Source organism: Ursus americanus, chromosome 34 (assembly GCF_024610735.1).
Source record: "Ursus americanus isolate L20-20 chromosome 34, mUrsAme1.1.p, whole genome shotgun sequence".
NCBI classification, from domain to species: Eukaryota; Metazoa; Chordata; class Mammalia; order Carnivora; family Ursidae; genus Ursus; species Ursus americanus.
The window spans coordinates 23600650-23620907 of NC_142160.1; the positions used below are offsets into that span (position 1 = coordinate 23600650).

At 42.0% G+C, this 20258-nt stretch overlaps 1 protein-coding gene and 1 non-coding gene across 2 annotated transcripts in view; both read right to left on the reverse strand.

Annotated features, from left to right (window-relative positions):
• Window positions 1–20258, reverse strand: part of SLC28A3 (solute carrier family 28 member 3) — a 49796-nt gene that overhangs the window by 19093 nt on the left and 10445 nt on the right. The window contains exons 2-6 of the mRNA XM_045780923.2: window positions 11169–11264; window positions 6471–6553; window positions 3418–3509; window positions 2425–2614; window positions 1172–1316 (exon numbers count right to left, since the gene is read on the reverse strand). Coding sequence (XP_045636879.2) covers window positions 1172–1316; window positions 2425–2614; window positions 3418–3509; window positions 6471–6553; window positions 11169–11264 — 606 coding nt within the window. The remainder of the gene's footprint in view (window positions 1–1171; window positions 1317–2424; window positions 2615–3417; window positions 3510–6470; window positions 6554–11168; window positions 11265–20258) is intronic.
• Window positions 9262–9368, reverse strand: LOC123781481 (U6 spliceosomal RNA). The gene has a single exon (XR_006776740.2). It is a non-coding gene; the product is annotated as a U6 spliceosomal RNA (small nuclear RNA).

Sequence of the window (20258 nt, forward strand, 5' to 3'; positions counted from 1 at the left end):
CTATTTCCTTGGAAGCTTCTCACGCATGGCCTATGATCCACCTTCTTTTGGAGGCCAAAGCAGTTGTGAGCAGAGAATCCCTCGATAGAATCATGCCCCCAGATCTCAGGGCTGCATTCTCCCTTTCAAATCCTGAGTTTGCAGGCTTCTGTCCCTGGAGAGTATGTAATCATTATATCATGATAAAATAACTTAAACACAAAGAATAGTCTTAGAGGGGCCATTAAAGGAAGAAGGATCTGGTCCTCTTCGTCGTGCTGTAAATGTTAGAGACATATAATTATTTCCCGTCTGGAAAATGGAAAGGCAGAACATGGCTTCTCTCTGTGTGCCCAAGGTTTGTTAATCTGACAATTTGTAAGTGAATTAAGTGAAATTCCACCCTGTTGAGGGGCTCTCATTTCACTGTAAAAGGAACCAATTAACTCTAATGCAGAGCCAGGGAGTGCAGCAGGAATGGACAACCAACTGCTTTCATTTTTGGTGCGGAGATGAGTGGGCTGCAAAGAACTGTGGGATCGGAGGCATGGAAGCCAGCAGCGATGCTGACCCGAGGCGGGCAAGCACTTTGGATCCTATTAGGTGACTTGTTTTTCTTGGGTCAACCTTTCAGAAAACCAGTAAAATCTTCTGGAGTTTGCCATTCTGAGTCGTGTGTGAAGGCTTCGATGTCTCCAAATTCTTGCCCATTTAATGGGTTACAGGCCGACAGGATGAGAATGAGAATTGAATTCAGTGGGAACAAAACTGTTTAAGGACAGATTTTTGCAGTAAAATAACCGAACTTGCAAATAGAAATTTGATAAACTGCAGAATCCAGTGGCAGAATATTAAATTATTTACTGGCCTGGGGAAACTGGCATCAAAAATAGATAAATTTTCTTTGTGTGTTTGATGGAGGGAGGTGGGGTACGTGAGTAGAAATTGGACTGGGCAGGAGAGAACACCTCCCTGGTGGTGTAACTGGAAAATTACTGAGAATGAAAAATGAGAGAGAACTGGTACTAAGAAAGCTTGGGAAGAAAGGCACCCTAGCCACTTAAAATAGCATAGCAAGGTAAGACAAATACTGAATAGCAGTGAAATTCTCTCACACTCATTATTTTGAGCAATTTAAACATGAGGGGGAAAAAAGAGGGAAAAAGCTGAAAAAGATCGATTTCATACTTACTTTGGTTGGGTACTTGGAAAATAGAAATATCAGGATAATGTACATTATGAGGCCACCGAAGGACACCAGCTGCTGTTGGCCCAATTTGGCGGTGTCAAAGATCAGCCAGAGAATAACTGCCAGGATCAGTATGGTCCAAATCACCCTAAAGGAATCAGAAAGGAGGCATTAGCATCATGTGTTGTGCTAACCTGAAAATTTGGAGCAGGCTTAAACTAACAAACACAGAATTTATTAAGGGTAGCACACCCTGGCACCAGGAAGTTAGGCTTCTAGAGATTGCACAGACCCTCTTTCACTGTGGCCGTGAAGGCAAATAGCTAGTAAATAAATAAATAAATAGATAAATGAATAAATAAATAATAAATAAAATTAAGCACTGCCTTAAGCACATTCCACAGCTCTTGGACTCTTCGCTGGTTCAAGGACACACAAAGGGGTCAGAGGTGAGAAGGGATCTTTAGAGAGGGAAGTCTGGTGATTTCTTTGAGAGCTCTGGGGTGAGTCCTCACTTCCGTTTTGGGAGATGGGAGAGATTTTACCTTTCTTCCTTTTAGGGGAGAATTTGAAATGTGTTCTCTGAAGATGGGGGACTTTAGCGGAGCGTCAGAGAGCTAAGTTGGACTTCAGGATGTGTTCTGACTCCTTGGCGGATCCAGGGGGCATGACAAGTTTGACTCATAGCTTGGAGGGCAGAGCCAGAAAGCGTGCTGTGTTGGGATTGCACAATCCTGTGTTATTAGGCCAAGGGTTTGTGACCTTTCCTGGTATATCCCTTGTGAGCCATTCTGGGGAGAACCTGTCTTGTGTCCAATCCACTGAGGCTGCCTGGAGTTAGGGGAGGCCCCACAGAAAGAAGTTGAGGGAAAAGCCCTGAGTGGTCACTCATAGGATATGGGGTCCTATAGGAAAGAGTCAACTTTAATATTTCACAGCGTCTTCCTCTCAAAGAGGCCAGCTTCAGGTCCAGAGCAGAAAGCTGCCTCCCCAAGTCAGAACTGTACCATCGTTTGGACAGCATTTAGTGGCACTTGAAATGAAAGCAGTTTGTAGGGACGTTTGAACGTATCTTATGAGTTTTTGCCCTATCTAGGCCTTGATTTCCTGTTTGTAAAATGAAGGCATTATAACTCAGTTATTTCTAGTTTCAATAGCCCATAAATAAGGGAGCAATTTCAGAACATGTTTTTGGAACAGTATTGGAAAAGACTGACATCCCCCTCAAAGGCAACAAGAGGAATGGGTGCATTTACCACTTCATCCAGGACCAGTGTCTGTTTAGGACCCTTTTGCCAGGAGACAGGCACTCATCGATTCGATGCTCATATTTGGCCATAAAGTAATCCCAGACTATAAAGAAGATGGCGGCCACGGTGATCACGAAAAGGGGAAGGGCTCTCTGAAAGTTCAGCACACAAGCTGCAATCACCATCGCCAGGTAACCTGTTGTGAAAGGGAGCACAGATGGGGACCATCACTGGCACCAGCTGCCGACCAGCCTCCAGCACTGACACGGCTCAGCCAAGGGAAGGTTCAATCAAGAAGCCACTGAATGCAGAGTTGTGCGGTGTTTGCTGCATGGCTGGAAAAGCCTAGAATACTAGCTGGCCCAGTACAGAGGAAGCTTTCAACCCTGCTGTTCCCTGTTTCAGCTATCTGAGCACCAACCAAGCCACTGACCTTGGAGGTGCAGTGATCTTGAATTCATGTCAGTGGACTTGGGTGCGAGAGTTCACATTTTATAGATAGGAGGGTTCTTCAAAATGGGCTGTGGAACACTTTGCTCTGGAGGAGGCAAAATAGAAGTCCTGCTCATGTGCAAAGATAGGCAAGAGGAATAGCCTACATGACCCTAAACTCCTGCTCACATTGTATTTGCACGAAGTATGAATTGCTTAGATTGCCCCCTGCAAGTAGGTTCCCACCTTGTATCACCATGTTTTCTAGGTACCTGGGTTTGCACTAACCGACCCTTAAATACATCACAACAACAAAGGCCGTAAGAGTAGGGGACCTAAATAATTAGCTGCTAGCTGCGTAGACCGAACAGGGAAACAATCTGCATAGGCAACTCCAGGCGAGACCCTCCAGTTGGGGCTTCTCGATTAACCTCTCTGCTTCTTGGGATTCACTGAAGTCCAGGGGAACAAGAAGATTAGAAAGATTTCTTTTCTTTCTACAGAAAACTAATATTTGGGGGATTCTCGAAAAAAGACACTGGCATCCATCCTCCTTTCTTTATTTACCTAGTATTAAGATGCCCCAGATGATGTACCAAACGGTGGTTTTGTGTTTCTTATAAAAATCACAAACCGTATCATACTTCCTTTCCAGATACCTGTAACAACACAAAAACAAAAAGGCAGGCAGAGGTAAACATCAAAAACATGAAATAAACGGACATACTGAGCTAGATGAAGCTTCGTTAAGCAAGCAAGCAAACGAACGAATTAGTGAAGTGTATGTCCTACGAAACAGAAATGGGATACTCATCTCATTTAAGACTACAGTCAGCCGTGGCTTGCATCAGCCTTTGCCGCGTGGATGTGCCAAGCCCTGAGGGCTCACAGATATGCAGAAAATGTGCTTCTGGAAACAGAGCAGGGGAGATGGTAACTAACCAAAAGCAAAAAAAAAAAAAAAAAAAAAAAAAATCACAAGACGGGAGTGTTTCTCACTGGACTATGAGGGCCTCTAAGAGCTTTTAGGCCAAGGTTATGAAATGTCGATTTTAGAAACTCTCCTCCCTTCTGGTCTCACAAGGTTTAAGTAAGTTGGTTGTTCCCTGTCCCGGCTTACCGTATTTTTTAGTGGGAGACCGACAGGCTTCACTGGGTGCTTGAAATGTAAAGAAGGATTTTGTGGTTTTCAGAGCTACTAACTGCCAGGTTGTAATATAGCTTTCTAGAAAGTTCTGGCATTGTTGGCGTGCCTTTGTTTCTGTCCAGAGCTTTGTTAGGGGGTGGTGGGTCGTGAGTGAGCAATGTGTGCATCTGATCACTTCTGCTGGGGAGGACAGTGTCCATCAGCGAGTGAGTTTGGAAGGGTCCCAGGGCCATACACACAGAGACTGTCCTCTACTTCTCCTGGGGTGCTCCTGGTTCCCTCCACTCCTGCCCTGAAATCTGGCTTCCCTGCACTCGCCTCTTTCCTCAGTGCCCCTTCTAATGGAGACCTCTTCTTCTCCCACTGGAGGAAGGAATTTATTCACACATTTAATCATTGCCACTTCTAGGCCACTTCTAGTCCCTAGAGGAGATTCCTCGTCTCCAGGGTCTCAAAGGACTCAGCCCTGAGCTAGGACCTCTCCTCCATTCTCCACCTTGCAGCAGCTATGCCTGCGTGTCCAACCCCTACACCCCCTGCACGTTTCAGGGCACAGCCGAAGCCCCTCACTCCTTTCACACCTTCTTGCATCTCCTTGGACAGAGGCATTCCTCTGTGCTTTAATCCTGCTGTCTTCTTTGATCATATTTTGTGATGAAGCCTTGACTGGCTAACTTCCTGGAGAACAGATGTGAGCCTGATAGCACTAGGACCTTGGACATGACATGCTGCTTGACAGGCATATGTTAAATTTCCAGATAAATGAAGCGGTAGTGTGTGTTGCTTATCTGAACAGTATTCTACCACTGTGGGTTGGGTCCCATCAGTGGATCATGAAGGGCACGGTGCGGGACACCCATCTTTAATAAGAAAGAATAAGGTGTATGAGAGCATATCACACATAGTAATGGTGAGTCTTATTTCATGAAAACTTTGGTGTTATGCATGTGAGTGAATTAGAAACACTGATCCAGAAGATACGAAGGAAATAAAAGTTCGGTAAAGACTAAGTTTTCGTGGTTGAACTTAGGAAAGGCTGATGATCCATCAACCTCAGTTTCTGATCGTGTTTCAAAGTGGCAGGGGTGGAGGGCACCATCGAATCGGTCACATTCACGTACTTTAGGCTGGATTCATCAGATTCTTTAATTGCACGGAATGTGTGTGGTCCAAGACAGCAATCTCACCCTGCATAAAGTAAAGTAGCTCGAAATAGAGGCTTCAGCCATTTGGTTATCTTAAAATCTTTTTTTTTTTTTTTAAAGATTTTATTTATTTATTTGACAGAGAGAGACAGCCAGCGAGAGAGGGAACACAAGCAGGGGGAGCGGGAGAGGAAGAAGCAGGCTCATAGCGGAGGAGCCTGATGTGGGGCTCGATCCCACAACACCGGGATCACGCCCTGAGCCGAAGGCAGACGCTAAACCGCTGTGCCACCCAGGCTCCCCTCAGCCATTTGGTTATCTTGACTAGACCACTCCTATCCTCCTGGTGATTGCTTCTATCCCATTAACATTAAGAAACCTCAGTACCTCAACATTAAGAAACCTTGGTTAAGAAACCAAGAGAATTTCTCAGCTCCTGGGGTCAGAGATCCATAAAGTAAAATGAAAGACAGAACTAAGCGCAGGTTTCTGAGGTAGTAAATATTTTGGGTACTGTATATGTGACAAGAGCTTTTAATCCTCATTCTCACCAACTGCAGAGATAACCTTATGATGCAAAACAAAAAACAAAAAAACCCAAAACAAAAACAAAAATAAAAAAACCCCAAAAAACAAACAAAAAAAAACCAACCAAGCAAACAAAAAACAAAAACCAAAAACAAAGTTCCTGAGAGACATAGAAATTTAAATAAAATTTAAATGGGCATTCAGAAACTTGACAAATACTTGAGTGTTATGACAGACCAGACAATCTTGGACTAAGAATCAGAAGCTGAAATTGTTAAGTTAGCTTTGTTCCTCTCTAGCTGATTAATCTTGAGTAAGTCACCTCTCTGAGCTTCATTTTCCTGGTCCAAAAAAGAAAGAAAATGATTTGCCTCTCTCACCTCATGGGGCAATAAGGACTTGGAATACCTTCAGGGTACTACAACGTAAGAGCAAGTTTGTTGGGACTTGATGCGGATTGGGTTTTGAGAAATCAATTGCTTATTGATTGACATTGAGAAGATGAATTAACTACTTTTGCGTGGCCTGGAGCAATTAGTTGGTAACTTATGCCTTTAATTAGAAGACTGTCCTGGATATTGGGTTCCCAGGACATCAGCAGTTTGAATTTACCACGGTGATTATCATAGAGACCCGTTAATTTTTCTGAAAATGGTGTTGGCTGGGTGGTAGGGAAGGGGGTTGGGTAGTGGTGGGAATAGGTAATACATAATAATAAGTGTGTGAAATTAGATGAGGATAAAACAAAGTGGCAAAACCAATAGGAGTCAGTATGGTTAGTTCTCTGGTTAAACCTGTACCCTTTTTGATGTGTCTCTGCATCCTCCTCCTCATCTTCTTTGTTTCTTAAAGAATCCTGCTCAATGGTGATCTGCTCTTCGTCCTGGAAATCAAACATTGCAGCAGATGGAATAATGAGAATCCTGGGCGTGGTGGACCCTCATCTCTTTTGCTCAGAATTTTGGCAAAGGACTGACAAAAGCCCTTTTAAAATTATTATTATTTTTTTAAAGATTTTTGTTTATTTATTCGACAGAGAGAGAGACAGCCAGCGAGAGAGGTAACACAAGCAAGGGGAGTGGGAGAGGAAGAAGCAGGCTCCTAGCGGAGGAGCCTGATGTGGGGCTCGATCCCATAACGCCGGGATCACGCCCTGAGCCAAAGGCAGACGCTTAACCGCTGTGCCACCCAGGCACCCCCCCTTTTAAAATTATTATGCAAGAAGATAGCTCCTATTATCTACTTGTGCACACATTTTCCCCTTTAATCACAAGAAATCCAGGATGACACTTCTCTCTCCTTTTTCTCCCAAAGGAGCTGTTGGTATTTCCTCCTTTTCTTTAGGGAATAGGCTCATATCTCCACTTTTTGCTCCTGTCTCTACTGCAATCATTCATTCAACCCCTGCTCTGTTTTCAGGCACGGGCTAAATGCACTTAATATCAGAAGCTGCATAAATCTCCTTTTATACTCTGCCAGCCCTGGTTTTCAAAGGACTGTGACCAAGCTGGTTTATTTTCCTGGCAGCCCCAGGCTTGATCTGCAGATGTGAGCGTGAGCCCCGTATCTTCAAGAGCTGATAAACCTTCCCTTGGAAACTAGGGTCCTTCTATCAGTGGCCTAAATTTGGAAGTATTTCCCTTTCTCAGCAAACCCTTGCTCTAATTAATGGAGTGAAGTATATATCTGGGCTATCTTTCTAGGTACCATTCTAACTTTTAAATATCCATGACCCATTCTGATCTCAGGATAGCATAGAGGATTTCCTGCCTCCCTCCGTTTTGCAATAATGGCTCAAATAGGTCCAGCTATAGTAAGCGTGGCAAGGGAAGGTGACAAGAAAGTATGCAGATGTGGAACAGTTTTGAACATGCTCTAAGAGCAATAACGCCAAATCTCAGCTTTCGTTTTCTGTCATATCCCAGGCAGCCATTGATTCTCTATACTGTGAGAGAATTCAGAAATGAGTCATAAGTGGGGCGCCTGGGTGCCTCAGTTGGTTAAGCATCCGACTTGTGATTTTGGCCCAGGTCGTGATGTCAGGGTTGTGAGACTGAGCCCTGTGTTGGGCTTCGTGCTGGGTGTGGAGCCTGCTTAAGATTCTCTCTCTCCCTCTAGCCAACCCCCCTCTCTAGGGGAAAAAAAAAAAAGTCGTAAGCATGTCTCCGGGCCGAGAGGATTTTCAAAGGTCATATAGTCCTTTGATGTGAAACTCCATTATACGTTTCATGTAGACTACCTTCATTTTCTGGGCTGGACCCCAGGAATTAGGAAGGTGAAGGATAATAGAGACCGGTGGAGTCCAAGCTGCTGCTGCTGAGGACAGGGGTCGACAGGAGCCTTATTCATTTCGTTCCCATCTAACACCTACCTTAGCCAGTAGTTAGAGTGGTGACAAATATTTGATTTAAATAATCATGATTATTATTTTCTTACAGTGAAATTTCAAGTTACCTACTGTCTATGGAATGTCTGACATTAACTGTTCTTTTTTCCCCCACCCATTCCCATCTTTATTTATCTGTTTGTTTTTACCTATCAGATTGGTACAGACGTTTTTCTTTTTTAAAAATTTTAATTTCAATATAATTAACATACAGTTTTATATTAATTTCATCTATACAATATAGTCTTCAACAGCTCTCGACATTACTCAGTGTTCCTCATGATGAGTGTATTCTTAATCCCCTTCCCCTAGCTCACCTATCCCCCACCCACCTTCCCTCTGGTAACCATCTCTCTATAGTTAAGTCTGTTTTTCAGTTTATCTCTTTTCTTCTTGTTTGTTTTTTTATTTGTTTGTTTCTTAAATTCCACATATGAGTGAGATCATACAGTATTTGTCTTTTTCCAACTGACTTATTTTAGTTGGCATTATACTCTCTGGATCCATCCATGTTGTTGCAAATGGCAAGATTTCATTCTCTTTCATAGCCCAGTAATATTCCTATATGTATATATATATCACCTCTTCTCTATCCATTCATCTATCGATGGACACTTGGGATGCTTCCGTAGTTCAGCTATTGTAGATAATGCTGCAATAAACAGAAGGGTGCATGTATCTCTTTGTATTCGTTGGGTAAATTACCCAGTAATGCAATTACTGAATCACAGGGTAGTTCTATTTTTAAAGTTTTGAGGAACCTCCATACTCTTTTCTGCAGTGGCTGCACCAGTTTGCATTCCCACCAACAGTACACAAGGGTTCCTTTTTCTCCCCACTTTTTTTTTCTTTAATTTTATTTATTTATTTATTTATTTATTTATTTATTTATTTATTTATTTATTTATTTTTACTACGTTCAGTTAGCCAGCATACAGTACATCATTAGTTTTTGATGCAGTGTTCAACGATTCATTATTTCTCCCCATCCTTGCCAACACTTGTTGTTTTTTTGTGTTTTTGAATTTAGCCATTCTGACAGGTGTGCAGTAATGTTTCATTGTGGTTTTGATTCGCATTTCCCTGATGATGAGTGATGTTGAGCATCTTTTCATGGGTCTGTTGGCCATCTGGATGTCTTCTTTGAAGAAATGTCTATTCATGTCTTCTGCCCATTTTTTAATTGGTTTATGCTTTTTTGGTGTTAAAATATGGAATGCTTCACAAATTAGCATGTCATCCTTGTGCTGGGGCCATGCTAATCTTCTTTCTATCGTTCCAATTTTAGTATACGTGCTGCTGAAGTGAGCACCTCTCTCCGTCTTACAACAAACCAAAAACGACAATAACAACAACAAAATCTCCTTGACCCCATAGTCATGGGACATCTATCCTCCCACCTTCCCTTCACAGCCAAGCCACTTGAAAGAATTGCCTTTACTTTTAGTGACCCTTGCATCCTACTCACTCAGACTTTTACTGAGATGGCTGTTGTCAACGTCACCCAAGGACCATTGTGGCCAAATCCAGTGGCTCCTCCTTGCTCTTTATATTCTTGTTTATAATAGTAAAGTATCTATTTTTTTTGATTGTTTTGTGAAACAATTTAAAAAAGACTTCATTTTTTAAAGAGCCATTTCAGGTTCCCAGCAAAACTGAGGGAAAGTAGAAATTTCCCGTGTCCCTGCTGCCCCACTCACGCATAGCTTCTCCCATCAGCACTGTCTCCTACCAGAGTGGTACATTTGTTGCAGTTGATGAACCTACATGGACACATTAGCGTCCAAAGTCTGTAGTTTACATTAGGGTTCACTTTTGGTGTTGTATATTTTATGGGTCTGGACAAATGCATAATGACATGTATCCAGCATAAGAGCATCACACAGAGTAGTTTCACTGCCCCCAAATCCTCCGTGCTCTGCCCACGTGTCCCTCCCCCTTCTCTTGGTAACCACTGGTCTTTTTACCGTCTCCACCATTTTGCATTTTCCTTTGTCATATACTTGGAATCATACAGTATGTAATCATTTCAGACTGCTTTTTTTAATTAGCAATACTCATTTAATGTTCCCCCATGTCTTTTCATGGCTCAAAGGTTCATGTCTTTTTGGGACTGAAGAATATTCCATTGTCTGCATGGGCCACAGTTCATTTATCTATTCACCTGCTGAAGGATATCTTTGGCAGTTATGAATAAAGGTACTATAAACTTCTATGTGCGGGTTTTGTATGGACAGAAGTATTGTTTTCTTTTGTTGAATAATGAGTGAAACGGACACTTTTTTTTTTTTTACAATATATTAAGTAAAATACACAGTAGTAATATAGATAGCATGATCCCAATATAGGTGACATGGCATGTGGGTGTATGTTTGCCTTAAAAGGCCATATTTTAAGATGTTAGGCACTGATTTTTTTCTGGAATTATACAGGTAATTTTTTTTTATCTTCCAAATTTTGCTACAATAATCTTCCACATTTTCTACGTCAAACAAGTTAGTCTTTTTATCATGAGAATAACTCCCACCAATAAATGGCTTGATAGTCGGCACCCAGAATTACCAAAAAAAAGAGAAAAAAAAAGGATGATCTACATGGATAATCTGCTGGATTTTTAGTAGCAGAAGGCTTTCTTCAAATGAGCTCCTTCCCAGAATTCAATATATAAAAAAGAAAAGTGGCCGTTTGACGGAGGGCCTCAGTCTGCTGTAAACTTAGGTGTCCCTGAGGGAACCCTAGGGCATGATGGACAGTTTTAGACCGTATCTTAGAACCTTCCTCATCTGCCTCACTTGCTTTAAAATTGAGATGCTTTGTATTACGCCAGTGCTTTTTGCTTTGGGATGGAGCTTGGAGTCTGTACTAGTGAAGTGTCCGAGAAAGCCTATGTACTCTCCCCAGCAGGAAACTCTGGGGACAGGTGTAGCGACACAAAATCTCTTTGTTTGAGCATGTGTGTTTTCTTCATGACGCTGCCTTACACATTCTAATTACCATTTAATTCATTCCTCTGAGTGCCAGCTGAGAGCCCACTTTCTGTCCCCACAGCTTTCAGTCCCTGTTGCACAGCGGTTACCATGGTAATAGATTCACTCAACCATCACCGGAGTACCTGCTTGGCCGTTTTGTGTTCTCTGCTTTGCTCAACTCTACACCTTAGCGAGTTATTTCCTGATGTGTTCTGGCTTTCATCAAAGTCGTCTTCATTCTAAGAAAAAAGCACAGATTGCAAAAATACAATTTCAGAACCAAAAACCCAAACATTCTTTCAAGAAACGGGACCTAGAAGACTTTTGAGGGAGGGGGCGGCAAAGATGAGGTGTTCAGACGCATCAGCTGAATCAAGAAGGAACTAGTGAATCTTGGGCTCGTAAAGAAGCAGGTGATTTCTGTTTTGCTCTGCTCTGAGAGAAGGAGTGGTGTGGTCCAACTTGAGAAAAAGACAGGGGTGGACCGGGTGCCCCCATCTAAGGCATGTGACTTTATAATAAGCAGAGCTGAGGCTCGGGTGTGTCACGTAACACAGGCTTCCAACGTATAAAATAAAGCAAAACGTAGACCAGATAGTTTTCTTCTTAGATGTTGGACATTTGAGATGCTAAAATGAGTTTTGTTTAGTTTAAAGCAATCTCTGGTAGTAATGAGAGTAAGAAAAATGCCTTCTTTTGTCAGGCTGTTGTGATTTTACTTTAAGGAAGGGAGTAAGCTGTGTTCTTGGAGGAATTGTCCTCACCCCTGAGCTGCTGTTTCCAGATGTGACAGACACCTGGTTCATTTCTCTTTCACTTTTTTTGAGGGGGGTCCAATCTTTCTCCCATCTCATCCCAACTTGCCTTCCCCGGGCACTTCATTCCAAGTAAGGCAACAAGATAGATGAACTGTGCCAGGTAGGTCCCTATAGCTTTTCAGGAAACGCCTCTGCTAGGCCTTGTCGGCCTTGTCTTTGAAAGAAGAACAAGTGTATGACTTTGATTTTAACTTTAGATCTCTGGCTGGCCCCAAGGAGCTACAAAAGAATGACAGTTCTAACTTGGGTTGATTTTGCATCTATCGAAACACAAGAGTTTGTAGAGCATGAATAAAATCTAACTTGTGGCACATGCGTGATTTAGGCATGAAAGCCTTGTTGCCATACCTGCCCTTTTGGTTACGGCTGTATATCTTACTTTAGAACAGTCCCCGCACATAAGAGACACTAGCACTTCTTTGTTGGATGAATGAACCACAGTGATTTTAATATTGCATTAACTGGTGTGGCCACGTGGCACATCTGAGCATTTGGTAACAAATACAGTAGGGGGCGCTGTATACAGTAGGGAAAGACGACAAAGTGTTGCTAATTACAGAAGTTGGTTGGTAGGCGTTTAGGGACTCATTTTATGATTGTCACTTTCATGGATGCTGGAAATTTCCTTAATGAAAAGTTGAAAATAAAACTCAGCATGAATTAGTGGAAATACAAGACACAGGTACATGAGGGTGCCGGTCTTCAGGGTCCCTAATTACATGTGTGATGCTGGGTAGGTCACACCTTCTCAGCCTCAGTCTACCTACGTTTTGATTGAGTGTTCTTGTGATCTTTTCCAGAATCCTGACATTTTCTGGTTCCAGGAGGAGCAGCCCTAGCTTCTTGGTAATTCCTGCTAATTCTTGATTATTCCTGCCACCTGGTGGCAGAATCTGAAACTTGTGGAGCGCAAGGATGGGGCCTGCCTTTTTCAAGTTCATGCAAGAGGAAGGGATGTGTGTGTGTGTGTGTGTGTGTGTGTGTTTGGCGTGGGGTAGAGTAGGCATAAGTGGTGACAAGGGCACCTCTGGACGTATTTTGTAACACGTAGTGGGATTGTTTTACCCCTAGTAGAGTGTACGCTTTGGCTTTTTAACATTTTCAGGAGGAACAATGTCTCCCATTGGAGGATTTCCAACAGGAATAATGGGGGTGTTGTGGGTGTTGGTTGGTGCTGGAAAAATAACCCTTGAGACATTTCTTGGCTTTGTTTTATCGCTTCTTTTCAAATCGGAGTCCTAGGGCCTAAATGGGTGGTCCATAATTACTTCTTAGCTCGCTGTTTCTTTACATCTACTTAACAATTCAGATTAAGTAGATACATTAGTACAGATGACTACATACCTTAGGACAATGAACTACAACCATATTGTGTTCTATATGCAAGCTTGTCACTCCACTGAGTGGGTGACAACATTGCGGTGTTGTGCATGAGTATTTCTAAGTAGCCACTTAATTTCTCTAGTTAGTGTTACTTGCTGGGTGTACTCAATTCTGGCTTGAGATCCTCCAAAGGGCAGATCCTTGAGCCTGGAGTCCCTTGTGTCTGGGCTTCGATCCTGCACTTTCCATGCTGCTCGAAAAGCTACAGATCCCCAATGGGTGTTGCAGGGAGTACAGGTGGACAGAGGTCTTCTTTCTTTCTTTCTTTCTTTCTTTTTTTATTTGACAGAGAGAGACAGCCAGCGAGAGAGGGAACACAAGCAGGGGGAGTGGGAGAGGAAGAAGCAGCTCCTAGCAGAGGAGACTGATGTGGGGCTTGATCCCAGAACACCGGGATCACGCCCTGAGCCGAAGGCAGACGCTTAACCGCTGTGCCACCCAGACGCCCCTAGAGGTTTTCTTTTTTAAAAAAATTATTAATTTATTCCTTTTAGTCAGTTTCTAAGCCATATGACTTCTAAAACATAAGAAATTACTGAGACCATTCCCCCCATCTATTTGCGGTATTTCCCTTCTATAGAATTACAGCTGAACATATAGCCACCCTGAAAAGAGGCTGCATTTCCATCTATACCTAGATTCTGGCCAATCGAATATACATAGATGTGGTGCCTTGAATGGGGCAGCTCGGGAATGTTCTTTAAGGGATGGCTGGCAGGTGCACCTTGTCCCTTTCATTTTTCCCTGTGTCCTGCTGCCTTGTGTGTGGATGGTTCCAGCCAGGCCATGAATGCGAGGGCCCCATCCTGGTGAGTTGCAGGGCACTTGGGTCTCTGCAAACCTCGAGCAGTGCTTCCACTCCTGTTCTATGCTACTCACATCCTACCTTTGGTCTGCAGGAAATAAGCTTCTTCCTTGTTACTTTTGGTTTTTGCTTTTCTTTGCACCTGTGTTGATATAATACGAAGTAGGTACAAGACACATAAACTCCTTAAAGTCCTGTGATCTCCATTTTGACAGGTGAAGAAACTAAGGTAAAGATGAGCAGATTGTATGACTCAGGTTATACAACCAGAAGAGTCGAGATAGGATCTGAACTCACTGTCCAACCCAAACTGTATCACGCCTTAGAGTTTGGACCTTGGGCCAGGACCCTTTGGCCTCAGGAATATCTAAAAAGATAGTGGTACACCTACAGATTAAATTCCCCTTCCATCAGGAAGACCTGATTTGAACTCCAGATATGAAAAGACCAGTCAGAATGGCTGGAATCAAAAAGACAAGACATAACAAGTGTTTGCAAGGATGTGGAGAAAAAGGGACCCTTGTGCACTGTTGGTGGGAATGCAAATTGGTACAACCACTCTGGAAGACAGTATAGAAGTTCCTTAAAAAATTAAAAACAACTATCATAAGATCCATCAATTCCACTTCTGGATATTTATCTGAAAAAAACAAAAACTCAAAAAGATATATGCAGCCCTATGTTTATTGCAGCATTATTTACAATAGCCAAGACATGGGAGCCGTCCAAACGTCCATTGGTAGTTGAATAGATAAAGAAGATGGGGTCTATATCTATAGCGAATGGAATATCACACAGCCATAAAAAAAGATGAGTTCGTGCCACTTGGGACAACATGGATGGACCCAGAGGGTATTATGCTAGTGAAGTAAGTCAGGCAAAGACAGACAAATACTGTATGATTTCATTTATACATGGAATCAAAAAACCCCCAAATAAATAAATTAACAAAAAGCAGCCTCAGACCCATAAATACAGAGAACAAACTGCTGGTTGCCAGAGGGGAGAGGGTGGGGGATGGATGAAATGGGTGAAGGGGACAGGGAGACACAGGCTTCTAGTTATGGAATGAGTAAGTCACAGGCATAAGAGGTACAGCATAGGGTCAATGGTACTGCAATAGGGTTGTACGGCAACAGATGGTAGCTACACTTGTGAGCACAGCATGATATAGAAACATGCAGAATCCCTATGTTGTACGCCTGGAACTAGTGTGACATTGTGTATCATTGTGTTACATTGTGTACACTCAAAAAAACAACGACAACAACAACACAACACCAGATAGAAATGACAGAGGTGCTGGAAGATTCCTGAAATGCTTGTGGCCACTTTTCAACTTTAGACTTTGGTGGTCATTTCTCAAACAGGATAGTGGAACTCCCACCCTACAGACTGGTTTTAAGTAGATACTCTCCTTTAATAGCAGGAGTGGGCACTTGCATTTGTGGACAAGTCTTGTCTCCATGATTAGTCTGGTGCTTTCTCTTGCAAGCGTGTCTGCTCTGCTTACTTGGTCTCCCTCCCCTCCCACGGTGGCCCTGATTGCATCATGTGGCTTCTATTTCTCAGTTTTTGTGATTGGGGTGTCTATGCTGCAGACTGTTTCACTGTACCGGGGAGCCATTCTTCTTTACAGAAACTGCTCTGGCCTGGTGTGTTCTGACTGTATGACTGGCCTTGCCAAGGGGACATTGACGGGCTTGAGCCAGGGGCGAGAACAGACACCTTCAGCCCTGGAGAGACTTTCATCCTGATAGGTGATGTTGCTTTATGACAGATGGGAACGGCCCATCAGGCAAATACGATGTCAATAAGGACTCTGAGGAGTTGCTGTGGAGATCTTTACCCGGTTCTAGAGCTTGACACTTCACAGCAAGTTTTGTGAAGTGTTTGCTAATCTACATTGGCTGGAAGGCTTTATATCACCAAAACAGATTTAGATTGGTGATCAGAGTTGCTTGTTTTATTATGTTTTATCTGTCTGTCTATGTAGTATGTATGTATGTATGTATCTCCACATTTCTGTACATCTTTAAAGCAATCTTCCTAGAAGCAGTCAGTGGGATAAATTCTGGGGAGTGATGCCTGGAAAATTGCTATGGATGTCCAAGTCCTAAGGCCTGTGGCAAAAATGGGGATATGATGTCTTTTGGGAAACTTGGAACTGTGTAAATCTGTATAAGTCTATATTCTACCCCTCGACTCTAAGCTGAGAAGCCAGATTCTCTGTCCCCTGTTCTTTGCTGAATGCCATGTGCATAACACAATGGCGGGCACGGAAGTGCTTGGAAACTGTTTTGCAAAGGAAATATATTCCTGGGGGCTTGGGCTTATTCTAGTGCAGCTAAAATAGTGACTCTACAACCGAGGAGAGACAAAATGGTACAGGACTGCTTTCTCTACCTCTGCAAGAAGGTTACTATATGTTCTAATACTAAATGAAGGTGTCAGAAATACACCTCCATTTTTTTTTTTTAAGCTTCAAGTGATTGATTTAAGCTTTCTGTGTCCATTTCTATGGACATGGCATGGAACAAGATTGGAGCAGCTATTTCAAAGAGTGACTTAAAATTCCAAAAAGCAACATAAATAAATCAAGGGAAGTGGCTCACCATAAATCTTAGGATGACTGCTTTCAGGAATATTGACAAATTGTCTATGTTAATTGGTGCTACATTGTGATAAAAGGCTGGGTCCCATCGTCATTTCTGGGTTCACACCCAAGCTTAGCTTCTTGAGGGTGTATTCACCACTGTATCGGAGTGTAACGTTCATTACCTACCTAGTGCCACGTATAGTAATTGACTTTTGTCAGTTGACTTTTATATTAATTTTATGGTTGAGTTTGCTACTAACTTGCTGGCTTTCAGGCATTTATAGTCACTTTGTTCTCTATGGTTGAAATTTGGCATGGAAGAGTCAACATCTGTTTGGTGAATCTGATCTCTTTGCATTTTTGGGGAACATAGCTCCCCCTTTATTTATTTATTTATTTATTTATTTATTTATTTATTTAGTACGTTTAAAAATCTATAGATGTCAACTCTTTTAAGGCCATTCTGTCTATAATGTTTCCTCTAAATTGCATGGGCTTTGCTTTGGAAGGATTGCGTTTTTCAAGGTGGTATCCCAGAAGCCTTTGCTCTTTGCCTATGCATGTGACCCTCTTGGCTTAGGTGGCCTTCTGCCTCAAGTCTCAGGTTTACAGAATCCTTAATGTAGTTCATGGGCTCTAGTTAGATAGTTCCTCCCTGAGATGGTCCCGTTTTTCTTGTGGGCCTGTGTGGGATTATGGACTGGCTTAAGGAGCAGCAGTACAGTGAGGGGGAACCACCTGGTCAGCCTGGCACAATTCTCTGTCACCTCTGAATGCTCTGAAGGGAGCTTTGAATTGGGTGTGAGGAGGCAGGACTACAGAGCACTGATAACATTCTCCTCTTGTGATCTTTGTGAGCCAGGGGCAAATGGAATCCCTAAGTATAGGAATGTGAGGAAAGGCACAGTTCTATATCCAGTGAGAAAAATCAGAGGAAGGTTTATAATGATCAGATTTATAAAAAATAAATTGAAGCGTGCAAGCACTCATAGGTTACGGTTTCCACGATTTTCTTGGAGAAACGACTGGAAGAAGAACTTCAGCCAAACAAAAAAAATTAATGAGAAATTATGGCAAAAGGAATGATAGTATGTTTTGAATCTATTTAATAAATTAAAACCTTAATCCAGGGATTAAGATTCCAGAACAAATTATAAATATTTTAACTCCTGCCAATGTAGGAAACTTAGAAACTCAGAAAACTTACTTGAAGGAGAAGGGAAAGAAAAGGTAGAAGGTAGGTGATTATGCCAATTTGTTTATCTTTTAATTTCTGGAAGCTGAAAGAGATTATAAGCAACAGTGTTTAAGAGAGAAAGGTAAATGCTAAAATATATATTCAGCTAAAATCAAGTGGTGAAAGAGAAGGAAAGAAAATAATAGAAGTTAGAAAATATATTAATTTTGTGATTACTTATAATCTTAAGCTCATTATAAAAGGAACCATTAAAACAAAAAATATGTCTTCAGAAGAAACCAAGCAAAAATAAAAAAAATACACAAACATACAGTGACAAGATTTTTTACAAAGAACAACATAAAATACGCTGAGAGGAGCTAAGAACAAATAAACCCATCTGGCAGATCAATGGGTTTGATTGAATTAGAGGGAATATTAAACAAACACAACCATACACTCACATCCCCTGATGTCTTTCAATTTTATGATGTTGTGAAAGTATTGTGCATTTAGTATGAGCTGTACTTTGGATTTTGAATTTTGGCCTCTTCTTGGGCTGGCGATATGAAGTATGACCCTTGCATGTGATGCTGGGACTTGCCCAGTTGGCCATGACATCGCTAGGGTCAACAACTGATATGCTTACAACCTGTTCTGTACCCATTCAACCACTGTTTTTCACTTCACAGTATTCAGCACCTTATATGAGATATTCGAAACTTTGTTATACAATAGGCTTTGTGTTAGAGGATTTTGCCCAACTGTGGGCTAGTGTAAGTGTTCTGAGCACATTTAAGGTAGGCTAGGCTAAGCTATGATGTTTGGTAGATGAGATGGATGAAAGGCATTCTTGAGATACAATACTTTCAACTCACGATTGGTTTGTTGGGGGCATACCCCCATTGTAAATTGAGGAGAATCTGTACTGGAAATGACCCAGTGACTCAGAAAGATAAAACATGCAGTAGTCATGATCTTAACTGACCAAGTTTGAATACTGGATCAAAAAAAAAAAAACAATTAGTGTGTTCCCAAGAAACAATGGTCAGGGTACAATCTCACACTCTGAGAAGCATGACTTTCTGTGTACAAATGGCATATATTAACGTAGAGGAAACTGAGGGAGAAATACCTAGAAACACATCTAGAAAGAGGTTGATAGAACTCTTTCAGTCTATGACAGATCAAATGGGCAAAAGTAAGGATAATGAAGACCAAAATAACAATAAGTAATATGATATGATTAACATCTATTGAATTCTATAACCTCAATAGGAAATATTTGTGGCCAAGGCTGCAAGTTGTTCCTAATATCTATTCTTCTGTATTGCCTTTTTCCCCCCTTCTTTTTAAAAAGAGAGAGAGAGCAGTGGGGAGGCGCAGAAGGAGAGGGAGAGAGAGAATCCCAAGCAGACCCCGTGCCCAGCAGGAAGCCTGACACAGGGCTCCATACCATGACCCTGAGATCATGACCTGAACAGAAATCAAGAATAGGGTGCCCAGCCGACTGAGACACCCAGGTGCCCCTTCTCTATTTCCTTTAAATATAGGGCTCTGAATTTTAGCAGGGCCCAAGATTTCCCAGAATAAAGGTACATTTCTTTTTTTTTTTTTTAATTTTTTTTTAAAGATTTTATTTATTTATTTGACAGAGATAGAGACAGCCAGTGAGAGAGGGAACACAAGCAGGGGGAGTGGGAGAGGAAGAAGCAGGCTCACAGCGGAGGAGCCTGATGTGGGGCTCGATCCCACAACGCCAGGATCACGCCCTGAGCTGAAGACAGACGCTTAACCGCTGTGCCACCCAGGCGCCCCTAAAGGTACATTTCTAACCTCCCTGGGGCTATGATTAAATTCTGCTACAGTGATTGAAGTTATGTGTGACTTTGGGAAAGTGTCCCAAATCAGGACAGTAAGTGCACCCTATGGACTCCTTTCAGAATGTTTTAAGATACATAAAATTAAATATATAATACCGAAAGGGAGCCAGTCGTATTGAAATCTAGTTAATTAACATATTAAAATTAATTTGTGATAGTGTATGTGCATCTTTATGAACACCTTAAAGAACAAGAAAAAACCCCCAACAAGGTCCAGGAGCAAGTTCTTGCAACTACCTTAATTTCAGTGCCATGGAAGTAAATTATATTTGGAGGTATTTGCAACAGATATCAAGTTTTTTCTCTACTTGTATGTATTAACTCAATGAAGTGAATGTTCTTTTGCATCTTTCACATCCATTTCAAACAAGCAGGTCTGCCTCCTCTTGGTCTGTGGAATGGAACGTGCTCTCTCCCTCTCAGGTCTGGGTAGAAGGTTTCCCCGTCTGTCTTCCACCTAGTGCATCTCTTAGTTTGTGTTTGATAATGTGTGATTTCAGCGTGGACAAGCTATCCTTAGAACAATAACATGACAATGCCTGGACTGCTTACTTACTGGGCCAGACAC